Source organism: Mastigoproctus giganteus, chromosome 9 (genome assembly GCF_048544385.1).
Source record: "Mastigoproctus giganteus isolate SK-2022 chromosome 9, ASM4854438v1, whole genome shotgun sequence".
Classification (NCBI taxonomy): domain Eukaryota; kingdom Metazoa; phylum Arthropoda; class Arachnida; order Uropygi; family Thelyphonidae; genus Mastigoproctus; species Mastigoproctus giganteus.
In genome coordinates, this window is record NC_143583.1 from 135,554,956 (window position 1) to 135,576,034 (window position 21,079).

The 21,079-nt window shown below is 37.1% G+C and overlaps 1 protein-coding gene across 1 annotated transcript in view; it reads left to right on the forward strand.

Moving 5' to 3' along the window:
- LOC150080760 (microphthalmia-associated transcription factor-like) overlaps nucleotides 1-21,079 on the forward strand; it is a 129,663-nt gene that overhangs the window by 79,252 nt on the left and 29,332 nt on the right. The window contains exon 6 of the mRNA XM_090381032.1: nucleotides 12,627-12,702. Within this exon, the coding sequence (XP_090237158.1) occupies nucleotides 12,627-12,702 (76 nt within the window). The remainder of the gene's footprint in view (nucleotides 1-12,626; nucleotides 12,703-21,079) is intronic.

Genomic DNA, 21,079 nt, shown 5'->3' on the forward strand with positions numbered 1-21,079 from the left:
GCCTTCTCAAGTAGTTTGTGAAAACTTGAGGCATTAGAGATCGGCTGATAATGCTTAATGAAAGAAGGGGAATTTTAGATATTGGCTTCATGAGGTAAATGTTCTGCTGCTTAGGAAAAGAAATGGCTGGAGTGGATGGCATTAAAAATTATTAGAAGGGGATCCAGATTATACTGAATGGGACATTTGATAATAAATTTGGGGAATCCATCTGCACATAAGCAGTCCTGATATGCACAGCTGGAGCTTGGGGAGGGAGAGTTGAAACTCATGTTTGTTGGACCCGTCTCTCTGCACATAGGTCTCCTCTTCTTGGCATAACTAGGGCCTGTAGTTTCTGAATTCTTTTCAGTGGGACTAACCAATGTTGTTAACAAATGCTTATGCTAAATGAGAAGTAGTAGTAGTAATGGCAAATGATGCAAGAAAATTAGCTTATATAGCATCAGCCCAGTTAAAAAAAAAAAAAAAATCTACATAGTTCACCCATCCCATGATGGAACTGATATTCGGGTGACATTCAAGTAAAGTGGACCTAATTTTGGCAAAGTCCGGTTGTTCTGTGACAGCCAAATCTTCTGCTGGCACCTTCATGTTGGTGGGACTGTTTGTAACCCTGGGTATAACCCTCCATGTACAAATCCTGAAATATGGCACCTAGCACACTGGAGATGACCACCCGGGTGTGAACCAACATAAGTAGGAATTGAGGTGTGACACCCACACAACACAGAGGGATGTCGTCCCTCTGCATTACTAGGTAATACTAGGTGGAGTGAAATACTATCACTTTGCTTATTGGAGGCTTGAAATAGCAGAACCCATATTTAGTCTCCAGAGCAAAGCTCTGGCAAACCCACCCATCTCTTCCACCATAACCGCAAAAGGCATCAATGCCTTTTGAGGTTATGGTGGACATCATGGTGAGATCCAATCTTTTTTACGTTTCGAGAGTACCGCTCTAAAACTGTGTTCGCAGGCCAGGCGCTAGATAATCCACTGGACCGAACCTGTGGATAACTCTCTTGGAGGCTTCCAGATCAGATAGTGTATAATCTAGCTGCCTCTACTCTGCCAGATAGTGACTGGAGGGATTTCAATTAGTGTGTATTTGGAGGGCTTTGTTGAGGCCACATTATATCAAGGAGCTGGATATATTCTTGCCATGTGTACACCATATCCAAAAATTTCATTACTTCATACAGCATCCTTGCCACCTTTTCTTACTTCTAAATACACCATGAATTGTCAAAATAATAGAAAAGACTATTGTGAAAAGATCCAAACATTTTCTCGTTCATGTCACAAATATGTGGTCTCAGTTATGATCTCAGCAATGTTCATTTCCACTTACAGTCTGCCAAACCACCTGTACTTTTTCTGACAGAATCCCAATTATCAGTTGATTCAACCGCTGTGCAAATTATTTGCTGTATGATTACTTTCACTTCAAAGGTGGTATTTGTGCATATGTCTGTTCTGATATTCCCTCTCAGAGACTGTAATTTTGAATTCCTCTTTTCAATCTTTTCTGGCTTAAAATCTCTCTACCCAATTCTGTCAAATTCATCTGTTGCATCTGTTAATCTATTAGTCTGTGAATCCCCCGAAGCTAGCAGTTTTCTGACCCACATAATTACTGCCTTTATAGCATCAGCAAATATTCCTGCACTCCATTTATTCAGGTGTATCCAATTCCTGTAAAATTAGTCTCTCCTGTTAAGCACAGTCTGCACTGAGAAAAATTCTATCCACGACCTTTGCACATTCTCTCCAGGTCCGAATTGATTGACAAGGCTCCCAACATATACTCCCCATGTTGTGTCTGGGCAGAATTGCAGTCACTTTCAAATTCAGTCCTAACTCGCAACTTTTTCCCAACGTTGCCCTGTACTTGTTTAGTAAGTCCTCAGATCTACTCTTAATATCATTAGTGCCAACATGTACAACAATATCACGTTTTGTGCTGTTAAAAGATATCTGCTCTACAATGTCATCTACTTATGGGCCTAGCAGACACAGTCTGGTCCTACTATTAGTAGTAGTGGCATGTGATGCAAGAAGGCAAGAAGATGCAAGAGTGGGGGGGGGCGAATTACAAAACAAATCCCTCTAAATGCTTGTCTGGTTCCTCCTTAAATTTACTTAACCTATCAAATTCCGCAACGACAGATGGAAGTTTGTTTCAGCAATTAACCACCCGCTGGCTAAAGACAAATTTCCGCACATCTATTCTACATCTGTCTTTCCTTAATTTGAATTTATACCCCGTTAGGTTCGTAATCTGAACAAGTGGAAGAATCCCATCAGAATTCAGCGTGCTCAACCCATTCAAGGCCTTATACACTTCAATCAGATCACCTCGCAGGTGCCTAGTCTCCAGCCACTGCAATTTGCAGAACTTAAGTCTCTCTTGGTAAGAGGATCCCTTCCTTCCCCTCACCAATCTTGTTGCCCTTCTCTGTACACGCTCAAGCAAATATACATCCTTCCTAAAATGAGGCCTTCAGACCTGTACACAGTGCTCAAGGCATTGCCTGACCATTGCCTTATACAGAGGGATAATCACCTCCTTTTCCCTGCTAGCAAAATTCCTATGTATCATTGACAAAACCCCATGACCTACCCTGGCAGCCTGTCTGCATTGCTCAGAAAACTTCATATCTGACTGTACAATTACTCCCAGGTCTTTTTCATTTTCTACCACCTTAAGTATAGTATCACACAGTTGGTACTTGTCTCTGGGGTTACTTCTACCCGTATGTAGTACTTTGCATTTGTCAAGGTTAAACTTCAGTTGCCACTTCTCATCCCATTTGCCTAAATTTTCTAGATCCTGTTGTAGTAGCACATTGCCATTACTGTCATTAACAACCCTGCCAACCTTTGTATCATCTGCAAACTTTGACACTAAGCCTGATATACCTTCATCAATATCATGATAAGTATACAAAACAACAGTGGACCCAACACCAAACCCTCTGGGACTTCACTAATAACATTAGTCCACGAAGAGCAACGCCCATTGATTACCACCCTCTGTCTTCTCCCACTCAACCATCCTTTTATCCATTGTAGCAACTTACCATTCTGCTCCAATTTTTACAATAGTCTTCCATTCACAACAGTGTCAAAAGCTTTCCTGAAATCCAAATATATGATATCAAAATTATTTTTTGCATCCAGTTCCTTTGTAACCACATCATAATATCCTATCAAATGTCAGACAAGACTTTCCCTTAACAAACCTATGCTGTGTCTCAATAATTATTGCTGAAGTCTTGTCTAGATGATCCTGCAATGCATCTTTAACCAGTGACCCCATTATTTTACCCGGAACAGAATTTAAACAAACTGGTCTGTAATTATTCATGTAACCCTTCGATCTCCTTTGTGAATTGGGGATACATTTGCACATCTCCAGTCCATGGGAGACCTCCCCTGAATCCAAGGATGCTCTCATAATTATGGCTAAGGGTTTGCTTAGTTGCTTTGCTGCCTACTTTAATATAACTGGATAGATCCCATCCAGCCCAGGTGCCTTTCTTATGTTTAACTTCAACAATTTCTCCTCCACTTTGCTCTCAGTTATTACAAAATCATTAAGCACCCTGCCACAATTTGATAATCTTCTGCCATTTTCAAACCTTAATAACTCCTCATGTGTGAATGTAGATGCAAAATACTCATTCAATTTGTTTGCTATCTGAGAAGGATCATCAACAGTTGAACCATTGATATGAAGTGGACCAATCAGATTCATCCACTTCCTTTTAGAGTTTATATAAGTAAAGAAATGTTTGCTGTTTTTCTTAGCATCCTTTACCAAAGATTTCTCGTAATCTGCCTTCGCCTGCCTAACCTTCTTTGTGACTTGATTACAGACTAGCTTATATCTGCCATAGGCTTCTGTGTCGCCTGATAATTTATATGCATCCCATGCATTTTTTCTTCTCTGTCACGAGTCTCATTAGTTCATTTGACAACCATTTAGGCCTAAACCTTGAACAGTATTTCTTAATAGGTATGAAACGTTTAGTAGCTTCCACGATTAATTCCTTGAATGCTTCCCAATTAGAATTTGCTGTTGGTAACATCATCAGTTGATCCAACTATACAGAATTTAAAAACTGTCTGAGCCCACTGTACTCATTTTACGGAAGCAAAAACCCTTTCCTTTACCCCTGATGGTAATTATATCTTTAAGTAAATCCCACATCAGTAAACTGTGATGACTGCCACTTAGTGGTTCCTTTATCTGCAAATTCTTAATACATGAATGATTACTGCTGATAACCAGATCAAGAGTATTACCCTCTCTGGTTGCCTCTCGAACATGCTGCTTGCAGAAAACGGTCATCCAATAAATCCACAAAAGTCTTACTAGTGTACGAGTGACCAACCCACAAATTCCAGTCAATATCTGGGAAGTTAAAATCTCCCATTATAAGACATTCTGGTTTACTAACACACTCCTACTCTTATTTTTGCTTTCGCAGTGCTTATGTCACACTAAACTGACTCAACAGTTCACTGTTCAGCTATATCAACTGGATGCACTTCTTTTGCTTTTATGTTTTTCTTAATTAACAGCATAACACCTCCTCCCTTCCAGCTATCCTTGCTCAAACATATTTCCCCAGGGGCTCACATCTGGTGAGTATGGGCTTGGCACACCCAGGGTCCTGAGCTGGATATCATCATTCTTCTCTTTCTTGGTGATTCCTTCTCTTTCTCTCTGTCTCTCTCTCTCTTTCAGGGTAATTCAGAATTTTATTTTGGCTTTTGTAGCATAAGCCTAAGTTCATTGCATCACCATATGGCTATTAATAATAATAATATTTCCCATTTCCCTGACAATAACCACCTCCTGTGGGCCCAGTCCATTCTGCCTTGGAGATTGTTGCTGTGTTGTCTTGTGCACAAGTGAGCTCTGGCATTGAGTTTGGTGGCTGAGAGTTTAATGGGCTCCCCATTTTAATTTCTTTGAGGGCATCTAACGTACTCTTCAAACTTATAAATGCCCATCCAGAGTGCTGAATTGGAGCCTAATTTCTTCACACTCCCTGCAACTAGCACACACACACAATGGCATCCACCTTGGCTTGATCATATCCTGTTCCATAAAATCTGCAAACATTTCAGAAGTTGCACATTTTGTTAGGCTGTGATACATTGTAGAATCTCTCCCTTTCTTTTCTCCCATGAGCTACAGCAGTCCTGTTGCTTTGCTGCTCTAGTCTTTAGCATGATTTTCACTTAAATACAATTTTATTGATTAACAATGAAAATTAATAAATTTAATTGTACACTAAGCTAATAGATTCATAAATGCAGTGTTACATATTATGCCGTGCCATTACGATCGTGGTGTTAAATTAGTTATATCCTGATAAAAAGTAAAATTCCTTAGATAAGCACAAAAAAAGTATATGCCCAACAAGTGATTAGAACTTTCAAGCTACTTATTTATTACAATAGAAACCCTGCTATTCCACTGCACTGCTCATTGTGTGCTACAATATTTGCGCCAAAACATCAATACAATAGCAGTACGAATAGTAAGTTGTAACTTACGAAATCATTTGCTAAATTTAAAAATAAGCTAACAAATCTGACTAAGACTATGTTTAAACTATTTGTAAAACACAATTTAATATGTTAATTAATCAAAACAACAGTAAAAATTTCCAAAACACTTTTCATTCCCATGAGTTTAAAATTCTCAGTCCTGGCACTTATAATCCCATACGCAAGTGTTCAAGAAGTATTTGTAGAAGCTGCTAAGCATTTTTATATCAACAAAGAAATATGGTTTGAGGTTTAGACCTAAATGTAAATCACACAAATGTGTGAAATTAGTAACAAAGAGGAGAATAAATAGGATGATTATAAATTAACCACGAACATAGAAGCTTGCAGTAAGCATAAACTAGTTTGTACTCAAGTTACTAGGCATGCTGGTGCCTCCGTAGCCAGGTGGGCAGGAGCAGCAGTGCGTAGCACACGCTTCTTGATTAGACCGGGGTTTGAGCCCGTGACCACCAAATATGGAGGATACGGAAAGGTCAGGGAATGACCACCGCAAATCCCTGGAGCAATATGGCCTTAGTTGCGAATGCTTCTAAAAACCAAATAACAACAACAAGTTTCTATTCTTAGTTACTCTAACGCAGCCCATGTAATTACTTGTTCCACTGTGACTCCCAGCAGTCCTGGAAATCCCCATCTCCTTGCTTTCCAGGCTGCTGCTCAATTGCATTTCAATAGAAGCAGTGCAAGAATTTTTCTCATTATTAAAAGCAGATTTTTGGAGTTCATGAGTGATTTTACTATACTGTTGATTTAGGTTTGGTTACGAAAAAAGGAAAAAGTTTCGTTATATTTCGTAACCTGACCTTAAAAATAAAAGTACAGTAATAAAAAATTTATAATTTGTTAATAAACAATTTATGCGCTAGTCCACCCATGATTTTAAATGAAAAAGGTTAGGTTACCCCCTTCATTTCAGGAGGAGGTCTAGCTCCCACGGGATTCAAGTGGAGGTAACCTGACCTTTTTTCACCATTATGGGAAGCGTTCATTAGGGCAAGTTACCATTAGTTGCTTCTGAGTGCTACTAAAGTGATACTAAACTGATGTTATTGTGTGTTGTGTTTGCACACCAATCAACGCATCGTTTTCGACGCCTACCTGTCAATCAGTATATTGTTCTCGACTTTGCTCCAGACCAATAACACCTACCGTCTGTTTACTGAGCAAGCAGCACTAGAGAGCCGTATTGGGGAAACTGATTTTCTGTGTAAGTTATCCGACGTTTCTCGTCGTTCTCGTGTTGGCTTTCTTTACCTTCGCCGAATAAATTTGGTTTTTTTTCCGGTAACACTATTTGGAGAGCTAATTTTTTGATTATTGAATGCAATTCAGTGCATTAATTTTACAAAAAAAAAGAAAAGAAAAGAAAAAAAACAAAACTCTACCACATTTTTCAGTACTTCTCGGTATTATTGAATGTGACAAAATATATATTTCTCTTTAACTGAGTTTGACTACTTAGATTTTAGTGAAGATTTTGACACTACTGTATACAAATTGGAACGGTATGGCATTGGCACAAGTTACCTGTGGATCAAAGTATTATTGAATGGCAAGGGGATGGTACCAGTGTATGTCACTTTTCATGGACTAATGTTATTAGTGGCATCCCTCAGGGTTCAGTGCTAGGCCCTTATTGTTTTCAATATTTATTAAAAATATTGATGAAGGTATATCAAGTTTAATAAATAAAGTTTGCAGATGGTATAATATGTGGGAGGGTGGTTAATGACAGGAATCAAGGAATGCTGCAGCAGCAAGATCTAGAAAAATTAGGCAGATATGCTGAGAAGTGGCACTTGAGGTTTAATACTGATAAATGCGAGGTACTACACACGGTCAGCAGTAATCCCTGAATAACACACCATTTGTACAATACTGCAAGATAATAATGAACGATAAAGGTCTAGGGGTAATTGTACAGTCTGACATGAAGTTCTCTGAGCAGTGCAGACAGGCTGCTTGGGAGGCTTATGAGGTTCTGTTGATATACAGGAATTTTACCAGTGAGGACGAGGTGATTATCCTGTTGCATAAGGCGATGGTTAGGCTGAATTCTGAGTACAAATATTATGTATAGGTCTGGAAGGTTCTTTTTTTGGAAGAATGTGTGGATCTGTTGAAACTGGTGCAGAGAAGAGCAGCAAGATTAGTCAGGGTGTTTTTTTAATCTTTAAAATGCTAATTGTATCTTTACTCTTCTCAGCCAACACACACATAAGTATAAACTTAAATTTATAAAAGATAGTTGTAGGATAGATGCTTAAAATATATCCTTTCAGTCACTGAGTAATTGATTGTTGGAACAAACTTCCATCTGGAGTTTTGGATGTGGATAGTTTGAATAATTTAAGGCAAGATTTGACAACTTATTAGAGGGGATGGACAAATGACCTAGGTAGTTTTTGTTTGGCTGATGCTATTTATGTTTTTGTTTTATTTTATCATATGTTATTAGTAATATATGTTGCCTCATGATCACCACTGACTGGTTTTTTTCTGCCTTCCATCAGTGTTTCCATATTCTTTCTACTCCCCATTCCTTTTCTATTTTTATGTGGTGATCCTTCTCCCCCTCCCTTTTCTCTCCTGTCAGTTGTGTGGCACCACTAGTCAGTATTATGCACCCATTTCTGTGCAATATTCTTCTTAGTATTCTGGGATTTATTAGCTATGGCAACTCTGTATGCGAATGTGCGACAATGAGTTGATAAGAGAGAGAATCCAAAAGTTCCTTTTACACTTGTCACTTTGTTTTATGTTTAATGCTAATTTAATTGCAGTTTTTATTTCATTGTGACATTTATGGCATTTAAATTATATAAAATATTAAAATTTTTAATTTATTTCTTTTGACTTCTTATTTTATTCATACTGTGCAGGTCATTTAAGAAATATGAGAAAAGGTTATTAAGAACGAAACTTAACATGCTTGAAAATTTTACTTAATCTAATAACCAACTAAGTGTTTGACATTACTATTGCTTCACTTGTTTTTCACAACTTTTAACTGACTAGCATCATTTGGAATAATCATGGAATCTCAGAAATTCAGATCCAGAAGTTGATGAAATTAAGTGATAAATTAGTAGATAAAGAGACTATTGTATCAAAAAAGTAATAATAAATGCAAGATTTTATTTTACAAATTTTAAATGATTTTTTATGAATTTAAGACTTATTAAAGATTCTGATTTGATATTGGCAATAATTTCACTCTAATATTGGGTAATCAGGTCAGTATAAGAAAAAATTAATACTTAACAGTATTTATTTCAAAGTTTTTGTTTTTGCAATTCTTTAAAAAAAAAAAAAAAAAAGAAGAAGAAGAAGAAAGTTCAGTCCACGGAGCTGGCTAGTAGCAGTGAAATTTACTACCCTGAGTAAGTTTCACTGCTACTAGCCAGCTTCTTGTTAAACATATGTGGATATGTTTAACAAGAATTTTTAACCTCTTCTATTGAGGAGGTTAAAAGACCTTTTTAATCTCTCTCTCTCTCTCTCTCTCTCTCTCTCTCTCTCTCTCTCTCTCTCTCTCTCTCTCTCTCTCTCTCTCTCTGTAATGCCTACCTGTTAACAAATTAAAACTGTTTCAAAATATAACCATAGATTCTTGTGAACTAGTACTTTTATTCACTACTTTCTAAACCCTGTTAATATAAACTCTATCAAATTTATGACAGGAGTCAAGGAATGCTGCAACAGCAAGATCTAGAAAAATTAGGCAGATATGTTGTGAAGTGTCACTTGAAGTTTAATACTGATAAATGCAAGGCACTACACGTGGGCAGCAGTAATCTCTGAATAAACTCTAATTTTTGTTTTTCTAAGATCATTGCAACTTAAAAAATAATAGTTACCCTAATTCGAAAATTGTAGATCTCTTAAAGTACCATTTATAACTGACACAGTATAATAGCGTAGCTTAATTTAATTTATTATGATACTCACCTTTTTATAATCTGCATTGATGTTGGAATAAATTGGATGATAATTTTAAATTTAAGTTAGCATGAATAAGTTAGGATTTAAAAACAGAATTAAAATGTGCACAAGGAAGTAGAAGTGCACGTCTTCGTCCTTGGTTGTCAGTGTTGAAATTTGAAACGATTTAAGTTATATGGTTGGAAACAGAAGGCCAATAAAGTGGTGTTCGTTTTACATGTCTTAGTTGGCAATGGTGGAATGAGAGTAAACGCGTGTATTTAAGAAGACTAAGTTCCCATGATGCTCCTGGATACATGTGGGAATCTCAGGTGCATGAGATTCCAGACCGGTGCTATGTTATAGGGTAGTTTGGAATTTAATACTTGAAGAGTGGAATGGCGGCGAAACCATTCTATAACTAGGGCTTCATATTGGAAAATGTTAAAACTGGATTTTAATTTGATAATAGGAATGGCTGAGTCTACTAAGGGGGTGTGGTTGTGGGATTGTTTTGATGTTTTGGTAGAACCGTATTTTGTGGTGGTGCTACCAATGTAGCAAGCGTTCCAGTTATCTTGACATTTTATTAAGTAGATGATATTATTCATGTCACTAATGTGCTAATATTGTGTATCTTTATATGAGTTGAATAATGAACCTAGTTTATTGTAAGATGAGAATGTAAGGGTGATATCAGTACTTTTGAATAAACGGTGGAATTGGTTGGCAAAATTATTATGGTAAGGGAGGATAATACGTGGATTATTATTGGACATGCATTTGGGTGGGTTGTTAATATTATTTTGGACTGTGATAATAGTTTGTTTGATTAATTGAATAGGATATTTCCTAGATATGAATTTACTTGTAAGATATTGTAGTTCATTATTAAGGTCATAACGTGTGACCTTAATAATGAACAATGAGACTACATCAAAAGATGCTAGTATGTCATCATTGGTTATTGTGATAGAATTTATTTTTTCAAAGGTTTGGGAGGTATTGTTTACTTTAAATTTCGAAAATCTCGTGAGGGGGGGAGATAATTTTGACCAGGAAGGAAGATAAATTAGTGAAAGCTGATTTGCTGAAGGATATTATGGGTCTTAGTGCGGTGATTGGGTTTATGGAGTTTGGTAATACCAAACATATGTGGTAGAATATTGTTTCGGATACCAATCTGTTGAAGGTTGTATAAATTAATTTCATTGTTGGATCTTAATTTCCTTAAAATAATGTCAAGCTTATTTTTATGTTTGGAAATAGTATATGTGTTATCCAGTTTGTACGTATCTGAATCAGAGAGTATAGATTCCATTTTTTCTATATATGTGCTTTTGTTTATAATTACTACGGAATCACCTTTTTCAGCTTTCTGGACTATAATATTTGGATTGTTACATATTTTTTGTAAGTTCATTAACTGTTGTTTGTTTATATTGGGTTGGGGTTTGAATCTGGAGTTAAGAATTGAATTAATTTGGTGTATAATTCGCCATTTATCTGGAATGGTTATCTAATTTATTTTGTAGTTCTATTATACATTCTTTGTAGGGATATTTATTATCTTTAATAGCAAAGTTAAAACCGTAATCGAGGCTAGCGAGTTCAGTGGAAGAAAAAGGGTATGAAGAAATGTTTATAGTGGAAGATTTTGTGGTGGTGTGAGGTTTCTGTGTAAGGATCCCCCATTTTCTGTTGTGTCTGAGTTCGATGTCGTTAATGGCAGCTGCTATACGTATTTCATTATATGTCGTAAGGTCCACCCAAGATTGCGGTGTCATATTTCTTTTTAGGCTAAATCTTAATCGGTGTATTTGGGATAGTAGGTTATATTTTTTATTGTATCTCTTCTGTAATTCTTTTTGTACAATTTTAATACAGGTTTGATGGATAATATATGGATATTTTTTACATGTATTTCTAGGGAATATGTGGGCAAATTTCGGGATAATATTATGAAAGAGGCATTTTTTTAAAAAAGAAATATGAATTTTATTGGAAAAATATTTAATTAAAATTTTTGATAGTTGTGTTTCGGGATTTGACATGTTCAGGGCCATCAAGGAACGTAGGTTAAAAGGTGGAGGATACACAATGCCCTTCTTACTCTTTGCATTGTATCCCTCTACATTAACTAAGCAAAAATAACAATCATCACAGTGGTTTAGACTTCCACCAAATCATGGGAATTGCAAATGGCATAGCCTTCTTTTTACCATTTTTCCACAATCTCAGTGCTTCAACACAGTTATCTTGACATAGGTTTGGCAAACTTTATGTGGAGTCCATTGTTTATTTTGGTCACAGAGTTTCACTCCAAAATAAGCACAATACACATTTTTACAAATTCTGTAATATCTTGTCTTTACTTGAGGACTACATAACTTCCACAAATATAACAAAATAAGTTTGGATTGTTCAAACACTTGTGGGAAAACCTTTTATTCATTTTTCAGCTCAAGTTTGACATGATAACCTCAAAAGTAAACTGAGCTGAGCTCATGTTGATAAACACTGCTGCATGGAGCTCTAAAAATCAAGAAACAAATGACTGAAGGCAGTGTTGCCAGTATGCGAATGTTTAGTTTACAAATTCCCAGTATTTACTCCTAATGTAATATATTTAATAATGCAACTCATGTGAAAAAATGGTACATGGTAGAAAAAAATTAATAACATTTTTGAAATCAACATAAAAAAACTGAGTTAAAAAGAGCTATTTGTGTATAAACATTGAAAACCATGCTGGGTGGCACTATTAGAGTTTATGAAAGATCTGATTTGTTAATTTAATTTTAATTTTAAAGCAGTTATTCCTGGCATTTATCCTGTGTTTGTATATTGTTGTCAAGAGACATTCTTACATTCCTGTGTAACTTGTCAGCATTACTAACACCTATTGTCAAGTCCCCCCCCATTTTTCCATTTTCATTATATTGTGCATTTTTGCACATTCATTTCCCTGAGGAGAGTAGATAGAATTAGGACAGTAAAATGTTGAACTCGAATTACACATGTACATATATTGAATGCTATGTATCTACTTTTGTATTGCATTTTCTCAAGTAATTTTCAGCATTTTCTTCTATGTCAATTTACAGTTGAAAGGAGAAGAAGATTTAATATAAATGATAGAATTAAAGAGCTGGGAACTCTTCTTCCTAAGGGAAGTGATATGTAAGTTTGCATATTAATTGTTTTTCCTTTCTGTATTATAGTTGCATTTTTTATGATATACAGCACAACTGACTATTATTAAAATTTACAGGCATCTATTAATTAATTAATGAAATACACTGTACATGATGTTTAACTGAATAAGGATACTTTGTACTGTTACAGGATACAAAACTTACATGTCAAACTAAGTCTATCAATTCTTTTTCAGTTAATGAAACATTTTTGTTTATTCATTTGCATAACCTACCTTCAGAATACCAGTTTTGAATGTTTGCATTATTCTAAGCCAGACATATGGTGCATAGTGTATATTATTAATACACTGTGTTTTATTAATACATTATTATTTCTAGATGTTTTTATAATTATAGAAACAGTGCCTTGTTCAATAACACTTGGCCCTCTTGCTGCCAAAACCTCTTCCACATGGCAAAGTAAAGACTGTATAATGTTTCTGAATGTTGCAGGAGGTATGTTGTACTGTGCCACCAGAATTGCGTAGATCTGCAGTAGTCCATGGTGGAGGAGCCAAATGCCAGACCTGTCAGTCCACATAATCCCAAGAATGCTCTATGGTAGCGTTTCCCAAAGTGGGGTCTGTGGACCAGTTCCAGGAGGTCTGTGAAATGGTAGTAGATCATATGCATATGTTATATATAGAAGTGCCACCAGAATTGCGTAGATCTGCAATAGTCCATGGTGGAGGAGCCAAATGCCAGACCTGTCAGTCCACATAATCCCAAGAATGCTCTATGGTAGCGTTTCCCAAAGTGGGGTCTGTGGACCAGTTCCAGGAGGTCTGTGAAATGGTAGTAGATCATATGCATATGTTATATATAGAAGTGCCACCAGAATTGCGTAGATCTGCAATAGTCCATGGTGGAGGAGCCAAATGCCAGACCTGTCAGTCCACATAATCCCAAGAATGCTCTATGGTAGCGTTTCCCAAAGTGGGGTCTGTGGACCAGTTCCAGGAGGTCTGTGAAATGGTGGTAGATCATATGCATATGTTATATATAGGGATTCCCAAACTTTTTTTTTGATTTTTGATGGGACTGTAAACTTTTTGTTTTGTTTTTGAAGGGGTCCGTAGATCTCAGCAGTTTGGGAACCACTGCTCTTATGGGATTCATATCCAGTGAATTTGGTGACCTTGGAAGCCAGTTTTGTGTTTGGCAAGTATGAAATACAAGCAATACTGACAGAGCATATTATCCTTCTGGAACACAGGTATGCCATTCAGGAAGACTGTCACCATGAAGGGGTGTATTCAATTAGCAATGGATAGGTGGTTTTCAGCATTCAGAGTGCAGTCTAGGGATGTGAGGGCTCCAAGAGATTCCCATGAAAACCTCCCCCCCCCCATACCAAAACACTGCTGCTGCTGCCTGCCTGTTTTTGTTGGACCTGGACATCAGAGTGATTCGTCTCTGCCGTTTATTGCCACACCTTCCATCTACTGTCCACACAGAATGGCAAGGAACATGATTCATCAGAAAAGGCAATGTTTTTCTAGGAATCACTCAAATGCAAACTTTAGACATCATTAGTGATGGGTGGGTGGATGTAAGCATCCACCCATCACTAATGATGTTGTGCCTAAAGTTTGCCAGGTGCCTACTCTGGTAGTCCATACAAAGGAGAGTTCATTGGATCATGTTTTGGAAACACCACTGGTTGTCCCCTGATTAAAGTCCATGGTCAGCCATTCCACGGTTTTGCAACTATCAGCTTGCACAAGATAGGACAGCTTGAAGATCACAGTGAAAGCTGTGATCTTCAATGAGATGTGGATGCATGTCATTTGCCTTGCATCTGCTGCTCTGTCAACTCTCCATCCACTCTAGCCATCCCTGCAATTATCTACTTTATATATATATATATATATATATATATATATTTTTTTTTTTTTTATGAGAACCCCAAACACGAGAGGTATTATAACCTATAGTACTTAGTACCGTCTTGGGTTGGAGGTTAAGAAGATGAAAGAAGATATTTGTTGATATTGGACTTGAACTTCTGTAGATTGTAATTTTCAGGAAATACATATGAAGGAAAGTTGTTCCAGAAAACGGCAGTTGAATGAATAAATGAGGAAGATGAAAAGTTGGTTCTGTGGGTTTGAAGTTGGACAGTAAATGGATGTTGGCTGGTGGGGGCACGTGTTCGGACTGTTTTGAAAGAGAGAGCGGGAATTATAGAAGCCAATTCAGAAGAACAGTGCCCATGGAAGTATCTGTAGAAGAGGCATGCAGCAGAAACAGTGCGTCTATGAGAAAGCAAGTGGAGAGACTCTGTTAGAGATGAATCATTAATTAACCTAACTGCCCTCTTCTGAATGGAATCAAGAAGCCTGAGAGAGGTTTTGGGGGCACCACCCCAGATGTGGGAACAATATTCCATGGCAGGGCGGATTTGCGATTTATACAGAGTGAGCAGCTGTTTGGGAGAAAAGTAATGCCGAGAGCGAAAGAGAAAACCAAGTTTTTTAGATGCAGAGGAAGCAATATTTGTAATGTGCTTGTGCCAAGAGAGATTAGAAGTCAGGGTAATCCCCAAAAGAGATATATCATTTTGCATAGAAATCGGAGTGTCACTAAAGATAAGCATAGGAGAAGAAGAATCCTTTTTGCGAGATATAAGACAAGATTGAGTTTTAGAAGGGTTGAAATCAACTAAGTTGTCTTTGCCCCACTGGAAATTACCTGAAGATCGGCATTTAAGGAATTGGCAGCAGATTTTCGAGAACTTGAAGCTGATTGAGCTGGACAAGGTTTCTCAAAATGGAAAGTTGAATGCAATGTGCTATCATCGGCAAAACTATGGATAGGATTTCCAGTCAATGGAAGAAGGTCATTGATATACAAGAGGAAAAGAGTGGGGGAAAGAACTGAACCTTGGGGGACACCGGCATTAGTGGAGAAGTTAGAAGACAGAGAGCCATCTACCATCACCCTCAGTGAGCGATCAGAGAGAAAACTGGATAACCAATTACTAAAAACAGTTGGCAAACCATAAGATGGAAGCTTGTTTAGAAGACCTTTATGCCAAACACGATCAAAAGCCTTTGAGATGTCAAGAGCAACTACTTGTGTTTCACCGAACCTTTCCATTGAATTAGTCCATAAAATGGGTAACATAAGCTAGAATATCACCAGTGGATCGACAGTGACGGAATCCATAATGGCAATCATTGATCAGACGGAAGGTTTCTAGGTAGTTTAAGAGTTGGCGGTTAATTGATTTCTCCATTACTTTAGAAAGAGTAGAAGTAATTGCAATGGGACGATAATTGGATGGGAGGGATTTGTCACCCTTTTTAGGAACTGGCTGGATATAGTTTGATTGTTTAAACTACTTCAATTTTCTGGTATTTATTTTCTATAAAGGTATTAAGGCGTATACGGAACAGGAGATTCAGTTAGAATGTGTAGTCTAATCTATTCCTGGGGGTCTGTAATGGTATTAAAGATATGATTAATACTTAATGAAGTTAAAGTTAAAATTATAATTATTTTAACAAACTTTAAATAGCATTAATTAATATCAAATCAATATCAACTAAACATTCCTTTACCTGGTTATCTACCCGCTACTTCATCGGGGGCTTCGAGCGGATCGATAGCCAGATTAAAGGAATGTCTCATAATTACCCGTTTCTGTTAACTCCTTATCAGTTTTACCATTGTATTGAGATTATTTTTGCTCTTATAAATTATTTAGTTAATTGAATATGGATAGATATAATTTAATTTGTAATATCAGATAATTTTAATTTTTAGAAAAACTTTAATCTTAGCATCGTAATCAGCAAACTGGTGGAGGAGAAACAAAGCCCAACGGGTAATTATCGGAATAAGGGAGAAGAGTTATACTTACGGTATCTGTCCGGTGGTCTGTCGGAAAAAGAGGGGTTAGTCCCATTCTCTGTTTGTTATATAACAGGTTTGGTTTTGAGTGCGCAGCCGTGCTTATTGTTAATTGATATTGTTGCAGGGCGATGCAATTTGTAAGTCATGAGATGAGAGGGCTGATTTCTACGTAGGCCGGGGGCTGAGTCCAGGTGGAATACTTCCGATTTATTAGAAATTACACGTGGTGAAAATAATATATACATGAATTGGTTGTATGTTATTTACATGCGTTGTCTATTGTTATTTACATGAGTTAGTTGTTGCTATTTACATGAATTAGTATTTGCTATCCCTTTGGACTGGGCCGGTATAGCTTTTCTAAGGCATAACGGCCCGTATTGTCCTAGGGGATAGCTATTTACATATATACAGCCTCCTATCAAGTGAATGTTTACCTTGCGTCATTCATCTTAGTTATGTTCCTTTTGTATGGTGTTATATTTCCATTTTGGATTTTTAATTTTTGGATGGGTGGGTTAATATAGGATAACGGATTATACTGCGGTCAGAGGACGAGCCTCCTCTGAGCGCAATAAATCCGGACCTAAATTTAGGTAGTTTTTCTTTTGCATTATGAATTAGACATTTATTCTAATTCTGGTTTATAGTTGTTTTATTGTATTGTCAATAATATTATATGTGCAGATGTTCGGTTGATTTTTGATGTTCATAAGTATGGCCGCTTTTATGTGATGTTTGCTGTAATTGTTGGGAATATTGTTTTTTGTGAGGGTTTTTAGCAGTTTTATAATTGCTTCCGTTGTGTTTTCTGCATTGTTGCTTATTTTTATTAATCTGGTTGTTTGGTTTCTAATAGTGTTTCCATATATGTGTTTTGCAATGTTGCTATCCCAGTGGATGAGCTTTATGGCCGGGAAGTTTAAGTGGTCTCTTTTATCATAATATTTAGTTTCAATATTGTTATTGTTGATGGTGATCTGACTGTCGAGGTAATATGCTTGCATGTTGCTATTTTGGTTGGTCCGTTCTATGCTGAGGTTGGTAGGGTAGATTACTTGGGCTAGTGTTTCAAAATTGTCGTAGTTGATGACTAGGACGTCATCAATGTATCTACAAAGGGTACTAGGAAAGTTTTGCAATACAGCTTTGTTTATTTAATTTTTTCAAAGTAATTTCCTCTACATTCAATACACCTCTCCATCCTCCGAAACCAATCTTTAAACCAGTTCTGCCAAGTTTCACTAGGGAGTAAAGCACACTCGTTGTCCCAAGCCCGTAGAAGGTCCTCATCACTGGAAAACCGCCTCCCTTTTAGCTTCATTTTCACATGCGGGAACAGTGCAAAGTCGCAGGGAGCAAGGTCTGGACTGTAGGGAGGGTGCTCGAGAAGTTTCAGTCCTGTCGTGGTCAAATATTCGGTGCAGGCTTTGGCGCGGTGAGCTGGAGCATTTTCGTGATGGAGGTACCAGGTGTCCATTCTTGACTTTGGCCGCAGGTTCTTCATAGATCCAATGACTTTAGGCAGGCATTGTTCAGTATACCACTTAGCTGTGACTGTCTTCTGCGTGTCCAAAACGACACGTTCCACAATTCCACTCGATTTGAAAAATACAGCTATCATTTTCTTCTTTACAGATCGGGATTTTCTGACATCATCAAAGACCCAAACTTTGTTTTGAGCCTTGGTTGGCAGATCGTAATAGTACAGCCAAGTCTCGTCACCTGTCACGATGTTGTTCACATACCGAGATTGTCCCTTATCAAACTTTTTTAACATCTCCCGGCACCAAGTCACACGTCGTGTCATCTGCTCTTCAGTCAGTTGATGCGGCACCCAGAGAGAACAAGGTTTCTTCACGTGCAAATGATCTTGCAGAATCGAACGAATTGCTGGTGCATTTAGGCCCAAAGTATCCTCTATCTGTTGGTAGGTCACTCGCCTGTTTTCGTCAAGCATTTTCCTCACAGCAGTAACGTTTTCCTCCGTAACTGACGTTCGTGGCCTTCCCGGCCTCTCAGAATCCTCCAGAGTGAAATTTCCCCTTTGGAATTCTCTATACCACCTGAATATCGTTGTACGATGTGGACAATCATCATCTAGTGCAAGAGTCATTTCTTCTAAGCACTGGTCTATGGTTAAACCACGCACGGAATTATACCGCAAAGCTGTCCTTATCTCATTTCGTGACCACGATGCCATCGCAAGCACTTTACACTCTCACTACTAATGAATAACTGAGCCCATCGACTTGGCGCGGCAGCTACTATGCACGTATGAACATGTCTCAACATGCAGCAACAAGCAGCTTCCTGTGATTCATTGTTGCGTCATATTGCAAAACTTTCCTAGTACCCTTTGTATATATGTTGATTTCTTCTGTGATGTTATTTTCAAAGTGGTGTAAGTATAGGTTGGCAATTGCGCTGGAGCAGCAAGATCCCATTGCTATCCCTCTGGTCTGTAAGTAGATGCTGTTTCCCATCATTATGCAGTCATTTTTGACATTGAGATTGATTAGATCGTACCAGTATTGTTTGTTGCATTTTAAATTATTTTGGTGGTTTTGAAAGTATATTAGGAGGACTTTAATTAGATTGTCATATGATATGCTAGGAAAAGGTTCTTGAAGTCGTAGGTGTATATGCTTCTGATCTTATTGCTATTGTTTTGGATGTAATCTAGATATGTTTTGTTGCTGGTGATGATTTTGGTGCTAGTTAATTCGTTGATTATAACTTTAAGCTTATCTTCCAATAGGTTGCTGGAATGTTTTGTATAACTGTTTTTACCTGATGTTAAGGACATTTTGTCGGTGGGTATTTTGTGGAACTTGGGGATCCAGTAAATGAAAGGGTATTTTGTATTGTCTAATTTCAGTTTGAGTTTTTTGTGTAATGCTATAATCTTTTTACTGATGCTGTTAGGTGTGGATTCTACTTGTTCATTCTACTTGTTCAACTTCCCGGCCATAAAGCTCATCCACTGGGATAGCAACATCGCAAAACACATATATGGAAACACTATTAGAAACCAAACAATCAGATTAATAAAAATATGCAACAATGCAGAAAACACAACGGAAGCAATTATAAAACTGCCAAAAACCCTCACAAAAAACAATATTCCCAACAATTACAGCAAACACCACATAAAAGCGGCCATACTTATGAACATCAAAAATCAACCGAACATCTGCACGTATAATATTATTGACAATACAATAAAACAACTATAAACCAGAATCAGAATAAATGTCTAATTCATAATGCAAAAGAAAAACTACCTAAATTGAGGTCTGGATTTATTGCGCTCAGAGGAGGCTCGTCCTCTGACTGCACTATAATCCGTTATCCTATATTAAGCCACCCATCCAAAAATTAAAAATCCAAAATGGAAATATAACACCATACAAAAGGAACATAACTAAGATGAATGACGCAAGGTAAACATTCACTTGATAGGAGGCTGTATATATGTAAATAGCTATCCCCTAGGACAATACGGGCCGTTATGCCTTAGAAAAGCTATACCGGCCCAGTCCAAAGGGATAGCAAATACTAACTCATGTAAATAGCAACAACTAACTCATGTAAATAACAATAGACAACGCATGTAAATAACATACAACCAATTTGTGTAATATTATTTTTAACCACGTAATTTCTAATAAACGGAAGTATTCCCCCCGGACTCAGCCCCCGGCCTACGTAGAAATCAGCCCTCTCATCTCATGACTTACAAATTGCATCGCCCTGCAACAATATCAATTAACAATAGGCGCGGCTGCGCACTCAAAACCAACCCTGTTATATAACAAACAGAACGGGACTAACCTCTCTTTTTCCGACAGACCACCGGACAGATACCATAAGTATAACTCTTCTCCCTTATTCCGATAATTACCCGTTGGGCTTTGTTTCTCCTCCACCAGTTTGCTGATTACGATGCTAAGATTAAAGTTTTTCTAAAAATTAAAATTATCTGATATTACAAATTAAATTATATCTATCCATATTCAATTAACTAAATAATTTATAAGAGCAAAAATAATCTCAATACTATGGCAAAACTGATAAGGAGTGAACAGAAACGGGTAATCATGAGACATTCCTTTAATCTGGCTATCGATCCGCTCAAAGCCCCCGATGAAGTAGCGGGTAGATAACCAGGTAAAGGAATGTTTAGTTGATATTGATTTGATGATTAATTAATGCTATTTAAAGTTTGTTAAAATAATTATAATTTAAACTTTAACTTCATTAAGTATTAATCATATCTTTAATACCATTACAGACCCCCAGGAATAGGTTAGACTACACATTCTAACTGAATCTCCTGTTCCGTATACACCTTAATACCTTTATAGAAAATAAATACCAGAAAATTGAAGTAGTTTAAACAATCAAACTATAATATATCAAGCACGTATAATGCCTAATTGCCACACGGCAATAACATTAACGTTGCAAATGATAAATTGAAAATAATAATTTAA